The sequence below is a fragment of the Oncorhynchus keta genome, chromosome 34 (assembly GCF_023373465.1).
Source record: "Oncorhynchus keta strain PuntledgeMale-10-30-2019 chromosome 34, Oket_V2, whole genome shotgun sequence".
Lineage (NCBI taxonomy): Eukaryota > Metazoa > Chordata > Actinopteri > Salmoniformes > Salmonidae > Oncorhynchus > Oncorhynchus keta.
This window is the reverse complement of record NC_068454.1, coordinates 71,903,780-71,913,367: the sequence shown is the minus strand read 5'-3', so window position 1 is coordinate 71,913,367 and position 9,588 is coordinate 71,903,780. Positions and strand designations below refer to the sequence as shown.

General features: G+C 41.2%; 1 protein-coding gene across 1 annotated transcript; it reads left to right on the top strand.

The window, feature by feature from the left end:
* Positions 1–531: 531 nt before the first annotated feature.
* On the top strand, positions 532–7,848 carry tyrobp (transmembrane immune signaling adaptor TYROBP). The gene is made up of 5 exons (XM_035749173.2): positions 532–795; positions 5,067–5,087; positions 6,470–6,616; positions 6,866–6,930; positions 7,075–7,848. The coding sequence occupies exons 1-5, from the start codon at positions 750–752 to the stop codon at positions 7,129–7,131; spliced, it is 336 nt and encodes a 111-aa protein (XP_035605066.2). The 5' UTR covers positions 532–749; the 3' UTR covers positions 7,132–7,848.
* The last annotated feature ends 1,740 nt before the right edge of the window (positions 7,849–9,588 follow it).

The window sequence follows — 9,588 nt, the reverse complement described above, 5'->3', positions numbered from 1 at the left end:
TTGTATTTTTAAGAAATGGGTTTAGACACACTCCTGCCTCACTGGCCCCCAGAAATGGCAAACTATACCAGCATTGTATGAAGACAATATTGGTATACATTACAATACAGGAACAGTAGCTGCTACTCATTTAACACTGTATAGCCTCAACATGGTCAAAACTATAATGTGGATATAATGACTGGTCAGTCCTTGCATCCAAAGCAATGTCTATGAATTTGAGAATGGTTACATTTCTCCAGCCACATCCCTCAGCTTTTCCCTGAAACAGGGGCAGGGAGAACACGTTGTTATTGTTTCAACTGCTGATTGCTGCTTTAAGCATGAATCTAAATTAATAGAAGTATATCAAGAGGGTTAAAAAAAATATATTGGGGGAGAAAAGTTTTTAATATTTGAGCCACTGACAATGTCTTGTGTTGTCAAAACGACATGTATGTTATCAATTTGTGTGAGCTGATGTGTGTTGAACACTCATGTGGACATGACATCACAGGGGCAGAAACAGAAACTCACTCACTGGTTTCCTTGTCAGGCTGCTCCCCCTTTGCTCTCTCACACACGGACACACAGTTACAGGACACACAGACCACTGTCTCTAGCACTCCTAAGGTTTAAATATTACCTTGTCTGTTTTGCTAGCTCTACCACAGAGTCATTGGGTACAGAATACCTTGGACAAAGCACCAGGGACCCGGAGCCTTAGACCTCTCCTCTCCTCTAGTCTCCTTAGTAGGACCAGGCTGAAAATGGGCAAGGCCCTCTGTATCGTGGCTCCCCTGAAAGGATTATTTGGTAAGTAGCTCTACATGTGGTCATAATATCAACAAACTATCTGTTGATAAGTAACTGCATGCTAAGGTTACTGTTAGGGTTAGGTTAAGAATAAGGGTTTGGGTAAGAGGTACGTTTAAGGTTAGGATAAGGCTTATTGAGGTTAGTAAATAGTTAGCTGACATGTTACTGATCAAGTGTTACCCTTAACCGTTAGGTTCTCAAGTAACTGAGTTTACCTGTTTTTAAATTGTGATCATATTGATAATAGAGTTTCTCTACACAACATTATGTCAGAGGCTTTAGAGAGGCATCCCTATTTGTAAATTATGTGATTAAGTGTATGGATAAAAGTCAACATTGTGCTGTCCTCTTCATTGACCTGTCAAAGGCTTTCGATATTGTTGATCACTCATTGCTAATTCAGAGGCTTTCCTCAATTTGGCCGAGACCAGGCTGCATGTAACTAGTTTAACACTTTCTTGACAGACAGAACTCAATGTATATCTGCTGATGGTGTTAAATCAGGCTTCCTGGATATTATGAAAGGTGTCCCGTAAGGGTCGATTCCGGGTCCTGTACTTTTTACAGTTTCCATTAACAATATCTACTTGTCTGTAAAAAAAAATGTAATCTGCACTTGTATGCCGATGATACTGTTATGTATGCTATTGCCCCCACGGTTGACCAGGCTCTATCTGAACTACAGTCTGCCTTCATTGTATAACATAAAAACTTTATTGACCTGAAATTAGTACTGAATGCAGGTAAAACTAAGTATATGTTATTCTCTGTAATGAATAAAAGTAAGTCTGATGATCTAAGCATAATCTACTTTGGATGGTTTCCATATTGATCGTGTCCGTGCTTACAAATATCTGGGCATCTGATAGATGAAAAGCTGTCTTTTAAAAAGCATATTGATGAGTTATACTGAACAAAAATATAAAACATTTTACATTACATTTAAGTCATTTAGCAGACGCTCTTATCCAGAGCGACTTACAAATTGGTGCATACACCTTATGACAACCAGTGGAACAGCCACTTGCATCTAAATCTTGTTGGGGGGGTGAGAAGGGGGGTGAGAAGGATTACTTACCCTTACTTACCCTATCCTAGGTATTCCTTGAAGAGGTGGGGTTTCAGGTGTCTCCGGAAGGTGGTGATTGACTCCGCTGTCCTGGCGTCGTGAGGGAGTTTGTTCCACCATTGGGGGCCAGAGCAGCGAACAGTTTTGACTGGGCTGAGCGGGAACTGTACTTCCTCAGTGGTAGGGAGGCGAGCAGGCCAGAGGTGGATGAACGCAGTGCCCTTGTTTGGGTGTAGGGCCTGATCAGAGCCTGGAGGTACTGAGGTGCCGTTCCCCTCACAGCTCCGTGGCGAGCACCATGGTCTTGTAGCGGATGCGAGCTTCAACTGGAAGCCAGTGGAGAGAGCGGAGGAGCGGGGTGACGTGAGAGAACTTGGGAAGGTTGAACACCAGACGGGCTGCGGCGTTCTGGATGAGTTGTAGGGGTTTAATGGCACAGGCAGGGAGCCCAGCCAACAGCGAGTTGCAGTAATCAAGACGGGAGATGACAAGTGCCTGGATTAGGACCTGCGCCGCTTCCTGTGTGAGGCAGGGTCGTACTCTGCGGATGTTGTAGAGCATGAACCTACAGGAACGGGACACCGCCTTGATGTTAGTTGAGAACGTCAGGGTGTTGTCCAGGATCACGCCAAGGTTCTTAGCGCTCTGGGAGGAGGACACAATGGAGTTGTCAACCGTGATGGCGAGATCATGGAACGGGCAGTCCTTCCCCGGGAGGAAGAGGAGCTCCGTCTTGCTGAGGTTCAGCTTGAGGTGGTGATCCGTCATCCACACTGATATGTCTGCCAGACATGCAGAGATGCGATTCGCCACCTGGTCATCAGAAGGGGGAAAGGAGAAGATTAATTGTGTGTCGTCTGCATAGCAATGATAGGAGAGACCATGTGAGGTTATGACAGAGCCAAGTGACTTGGTGTATAGCGAGAATAAGAGAGGGCCTAGAACAGAGCCCTGGGGGACACCAGTGGTGAGAGCGCGTGGTGAGGAGACAGATTCTCGCCACGCCACCTGGTAGGAGCGACCTGTCAGGTAGGACGCAATCCAAGCGTGGGCCGCGCCGGAGATGCCCAACTCGGAGAGGGTGGAGAGGAGGATCTGATGGTTCACAGTATCGAAGGCAGCCGATAGGTCTAGAAGGATGAGAGCAGAGGAGAGAGTTAGCTTTAGCAGTGCGGAGCGCCTCCGTGATACAGAGAAGAGCAGTCTCAGTTGAATGACTAGTCTTGAAACCTGACTGATTTGGATCAAGAAGGTCATTCTGAGAGAGATAGCGGTAGAGCTGGCCAAGGACGGCACGCTCAAGAGTTTTGGAGAGAAAAGAGAGAAGGGATACTGGTCTGTAGTTGTTGACATCGGAGGGATCGAGTGTAGGTTTTTTCAGAAGGGGTGCAACTCTCGCTCTCTTGAAGACGGGAGGCAACATGCAACAATTTCAACAATTTTACTGAGTTAGTTCATATAAGGAAATCAGTCAACTGAAAAATAAATTAAATAAATTAGGCTCTAATCTATGGATTTCACTTGCCTGGGCAGGGACTCAGCCATGGGTGGGCCTGGGAGGGCATAAGCCCACCCACTTCTGAGCCAGGTCCATCCACTGGGGAGCAAGGCCCAGCCAATCAGAATTCGTTTTTTCCCCACAAAAGGGCTTTGTGGGTGGGCTTATGCCCTTACGGGACACAGACCAAAATACTCCTCAGTTTCATCAGCTGTCCGGGTGTCTGGTCTCAGATGATCCCATTGGTGAAGAAGCCAAACGTGGAGGTCCTGGGCTGGTGTGGTTACACGTGGTCTTCTGTTTTGAGGCCGGTTGGACATACTGCCAACTTCTATAAAACGATGTTAGAGGCAGCTAATGGTAGAGAAATTAACATACAATTATCTGGCAACAGCTCTGGTGGACATTCCTGCAGTCAGCATGCTAATTGCATTCTCCCTCAAAACATGAGACATCTGTGACAAAACCGCACACTTTAGAGTGGCCTTTTATTATCTCCAGCACAAGTTGCACCTGTGTAATGATCATGTTGTAACCAGCTTATTCCACACCTGTCAGGTGGATCAATTATCTTGGATCAGAGAAATGCTCACTCACAGGGATATAAACTAAATTTTGCACCAAATTTGAGAAAAATAAGCTTTTCTGTGCGCATGGAACATTTTTGGGATCTTCTATTTCAGCTCATGGAACATGGGACCAACACTTTACATGTTGCATATACATTTTTGTTCAGTATAGTTAACAAGCTGAGAATAAAAATAGGCTTCTTCTATAGAAATATGTCCTGCCTCTCGCTAAATAGTAGAAAGCAGATTATTCAGTCGACGTTGCTATACGAACACAGCTGCCACTTCATTAAAGCCATTAGATGCAGTTTATCACAGTGTACTGCGCTTTATTACTGGCGACAATTCTTGTACAAATCACGGCATTCTCTACTGGAAAGTTGGTTGTCCCTCTGATGTCACGTAGGTTGAAACATTGCTATGGTTTCATTTATAAAGCCCTTTGACAAAAAAGTCCCACTGTACCAAACATACTTACTAAACTTTAGACATAGAAGTTACCACACCCTGTCTCAGGGATGGCTAACTCCTAATTCCTTTGGTCTCTACTGAGATAGGTAAATCAGCTTTTAGTTTTCTTGCACGTTATTTGTGGAGCAATCTTCAGAATGTTCTTAATTAAATGTGATGTTCTGGTGCCTCTTGGGCAATTCAGAAAGTTGATTGTATTTTCTGTAATTTATGTAATTCATGGCTCATCTGTAATTCATGGATCATTTAGTTTCAGTATGATTCTCTGATAAAATAGAGGTTAAGTAAATAAGTCAGTAGTAAATATTTTCTAAAGGACACAGGAGCACTTTTCTAAAGGACACATATCTAGTGTTAGAATTAATTTTACTAAACAAATAAAAATGATTGTTGAAATAGAGTCTGTGTTGACTTTTTGAAGTGTTTGTTTGTGCGAGTTGGGGGTGAATTTGGGAGTGAATTTACAAGAAATGTACCCAAAAAGAAGAAGTGAAGAAAAGGAAGAAGTGTCCTTTTTTCACCTGCATTGGAGTCATTCAAGAGATATTATATAGATGTTATACAGTACATGTTCTGTTATCTGCTTTTGTAAGTGAATTACCATTCCCTTCACTTATATTGCTATTTTCTTTCTTGATCCTTGATCTCTCTTTTCTTTCAGGTCCTGCCGAAGGAGAACAAGGTATTTAGCTGCTGTTGATACCACTATCGATTTTTGTAATAATTGAGAGCAGGTGCCTTCTTGATACTATCCCGCATGCGGGAGCGTAATCATGGGGCGGCAGGATAGCCTAGTGGTTAGAGCGTTGGACTAGTAACCGAAAGGTTGCAAGTTCAAATCCCCGAGCTGACAAGGTACAAATCTGTCGCTCTGCCCCTGGACAGGAAGTTAACCCACTGTTCCTAGGCTGTCATTGAAAATAAGAACTTGTTCTTAACTGACTTGCCTAGTAAAATAAAAAAAATAATTAGCATAATGCAGCGGACATAAATATACCCAGAAAATGTTCCTATTCATGAAAATCACAAATGAAATATATTGAGAGCTTAGCCTTTTGTTAACCACACTGTCATCTCAGATTTTCAGAATATGCTTTACAGCCAACCCTAGACAAGCATTTGTGTAAGTTTATCATGGCATAATGCTATGCTAGGCTCTGCTACCAGCAGGCAACATTTTCACGAAAATAAGAAAAGCAATCAAATTAAATAATTTACATTTGAAGAACTTCAGATGCTTTCACTCAGGAGACTCCCAGTTAGATAGCAAATGTTCCTTTTTTCCAAAAATATTATTTTTGTAGGCGAAATAGCTCCATTTGTTCTTCAAGTTTGGCTGAGAAATCGACCTGAAAATGTGATCACTATAACGACAAACTTTTTCCAAATGAGCTCCATTAGTATCGACAGAAACATGGCAAACGTTGTTTAGAATCAATCCTCAAGGTGTTTTTCACATATCTATTTGATAAAATATCCACCGGGACAATTGGTTTCTCATAAGAAGCGATTGGAAAAATGGCTACTTCTGTACTTTTACGCAAGATTTTCTGCGGGAGCCATCATGTGACCACTTGCTCAATGTGGTCCCTTACAGCTATTCTTCAACATAAATGCGTAAAAAGACGTCACAATGCTGTAGACACCTTGGGGAATAGGTAGAAGGCGTAAGCTCATTCGTAGCCCATTCACAGCAATATAAGGAGTCATTGGCATGCAGGGCTTTCAAAATATGGGGCACTTCCTGGTTGGATTTTTATCTAGGTTTGGCCTGTAACATCAGTTCTGTTGCACTCACAGACAATATCTTTGCAGTTTTGGAAACGTCAGAGTGTTTTCTATCCAAAGCTGTCAATTATATGCATAGTCGAGCATGTTGACGTGACAAAATATCCTGTTTAAAACGGGAACGTTTTTTATCCAAAAATGAAAATACTGCCCCCTAGTTACAAATGAACTTTAACCACTCTTTATACTATTTCAACTCATCCTATATCCCAAAACTCTTGTGCCACAACCCATGTTTTGACTATGGTCAGTAATCAGAATGCTCTCTCTCTCCAGACTGTGGCCACTGCTATCAGATAGATATGGGGGCAGTGGTGGGAATCATTGCCTGTGACATCATCCTGACCCTCCTCATCGCTCTCGCCGTGTTCTGTTTTGCTACCATTCGGAAGAAGAGGAGTCAACAGGAATCCAGACTGGAGGGTGAGTGTGTGTGTGTGTGTGTGTGTGTGTGTGTGTGTGTGTGTGTGTGTGTGTGTGTGTGTGTGTGTGTGTGTGTGTGTGTGTGTGTGTGTGTGTGTGTGTGTGTGTGTGTGTGTGTGTGTGTGTGTGTGTGTGTGTGTGTGTGTGTGTGTTACTGTGTGTGTGTGACTGTGTGTGTGACTGTGTGTGTGTGCTTGCTTGCATCCTCCACTAATCCCTAATCCCACTCTGTTTGTCACCTCTCCTCAGGAAAAGGGAAAGCAATCACAGCATCAAAAAGGAAGACAGTAGAAATCACAGAGTCTCCCTACCAGGTACTGAGGCACTAACCATAGTAGAGCACAGTCTTCAAAGCATACAGAATATACATTCATATGGAGTAACTGTTTATGTCTGGTGTGATCCACTTATGATTCCTTCCCTGTTGAATTGTTTTCTTTTTGCCTTTACTGTTGTAGGAGCTGCATGGATTTCAGTCAGACGTGTACAGTGATCTCCAACAGTTTCAGAAATGAGATTACTTTTTTGGACAGACTGCATGTATCTTGCTGCCTGGTGCTTAAATCTGACAAGGACTGAACTTCGCACATCTGGGATTTATATTTATACTCATCTCCTTACTGTTATCTTTCAACTTTTGTGTGTCTGTCTAATTGTAAAATTAATAGAATAGCATTTGACACATTCAAGAGATATTGTATATATTTGACATAAATAGACATGTTAATGTTTGTTTAATAGGCTACCTTTTATAGTGTTGTTTTCTATGATTTACATGCAATTGTTGTTTCATTATATATCTGTTTTATTTGACTTAATGAAGTCATTTTTGTATATTAATGGGGTTATTTTATTCTATGTTTCATAAGTACATCATTTGTATATCGCCAGAAACAGTTAATGGAAGCCCCATTAATATTGACCTCAGGATGTTGGTGGCACCTTAATTGGGGAGGACTGGAATGGTATCAAACACATGGTTTCTATGGGTTCGATGACATTCCATTCGCTCCTTTCCAGCCATCATTATTAGCCGTCCTCCCATCAGCAGCCTCCACTTATATTGCCTATTATTAATATTAGTCCCATGATCTGAAAAACTATTAGTCAACTGGGATGAAAAACTTCCCAGAGATATTTTAAATTTAGTTTCTGTCTGCTCCCTGTTAGTCATAAGCTGGAGTCCCTTACTCACTATCAACACCAGGGTTGTGGTTCATTCATAATAATGTGGGGGAGTCTCTACATCCTCTTTGAAAATCATAAGAAATGAATATTAATATTAATAATTGCCTATGCTTGGAATGTGTTAGCCTGGCTGATCTGTGGACTTAGGTGTTAGGTGTCAACCATAATAGGATGTATTTCTCAAAAAATGTAAAATGTTTTTTTTTTTAAGATTTAGGAGCTCAGTGCTGTTTATTGTATTGGTTAGGTGGTTACATATCAAATACATTGTTCAATGTTTTTATTCACAACTAAATGATGTCTCCATACCTAAAATAAACATTAACAAAACATTTTGATGAATGAAAATCCTTTCCCCACATTTTTAGACCTACTTCAGATGTGTTTGCATCTTGAATGAATTGCATCTTTCTTACACTGACATATTGAGGTACGTTGTATAATCAAGTAGCATATCTAATCAAAACAAAGACACCACAGATTTTTGCCCTTGCTGTAGGGTTGGTGAGTTGTAAACAATGGATCGTGTGTCAGCAGCGGGAAATTGATTGCGCTGCCACATTTGACTGAGCAGTCACTGGAACGGGAGTAAAGTTTCATTTAATAGATTAATAGACCATGCTGGTCTCATGGACTAGACACCACATAGTAAACAAAAATCTGGGACGCTGAAATTAGTATGTTAAGTTTCGTATGGTTACAAAAGTATAACTCAAATGTCTAGCAACTTTAGTATTTTAGCTAATTAGCAACTTTGCTACTACTTACTACCTTTTAGCTACTTTGCAACTATTTAACATGTTAGCTAACGTAAACTCACCCCATTCCGTACAAATGTGGCAAACGGAACATTCAAACGAGGCTACAAAGAAAACAAATAGGACTGTAGCGACTGTGTTGACTTCAAAATCGGGGGTGTGAACTAGGTTTCTATTCAAGCCTTGATCGACATGGTAATGGCTCTATAGTATTGGAGAAAAGTTGAAAAAACTGACCCTCTGTTACATCTTGACATGTCATGTCGCAACGTACAGCACGCATAGAGCAACTATTTCTGTCTTACAATCTCTCTCCACCAGGTGTAGCACTTCTATCATCCTTTCAAAACAAGAAATGGTCAGTGACGGGGGGGATACCTAGTCATTTTTTTCTCAAAGCCACTGTTTACTTCTAAGATCACTTTAGCACCACCCTAAAATCCCGATTCAAATTTGACACAAACCTTAAAATAGGTATGTAATGACACATTATATAAACTCTTTATATTGATATATTTACATTTTAGAGGCGATAAGGTGATAAATTGGACAGATCGAGTGAAAAAAAGCAATTTTCCCACACAACATTCTCCTTCTCACTATCACGCATTAGTTTCGCTTCCCCACCGCCATTTAAAAACAAGACCCGACGCTTGAATTATGCAGAAACGGGCAGCGTTTAGGTCATGTAATTGATTCTGTTGGAAAGGGGAGAAATTGTGCTTTTCAATGGTATTGACATTACAGTTGATCTGGAAGTATTACGTTTTTGTATTCTTGTATTCTTGTATTTTGTTTCAAAGTATATATCCTGCCTAGCGACGAACTCTGTTGAGTTTTGACACATCATTTTTGGGGGACTATTCAGCTCAGGCGAACCATCCTAATATCTCATTAGAGATGAGGTGGTGTTTTTGATGTAACAGTAACGATAAAGGCCTACTATGCTATAGTATTATATTCTGTTCTGTAAAATGAAAATGAATAATTATGTGATCTAGACATTGATTCAGCATTGATCTAACT

What these genes read in the sequence shown, in the direction of transcription:
- tyrobp (XM_035749173.2), top strand. Translation starts at nt 750, where the DNA reads ATGGGCAAGGCCCTCTGTATCGTGGCTCCCCTGAAAGGATTATTTG. An exon ending in TCCCCTGAAAGGATTATTTG is followed by an intron (nt 796 to 5,066) that starts GTAAGTAGCTCT and finishes CTTTTCTTTCAG; the next exon opens with GTCCTGCCGAAGGAGAACAA. An exon ending in TCACAGAGTCTCCCTACCAG is followed by an intron (nt 6,931 to 7,074) that starts GTACTGAGGCAC and finishes TTACTGTTGTAG; the next exon opens with GAGCTGCATGGATTTCAGTC.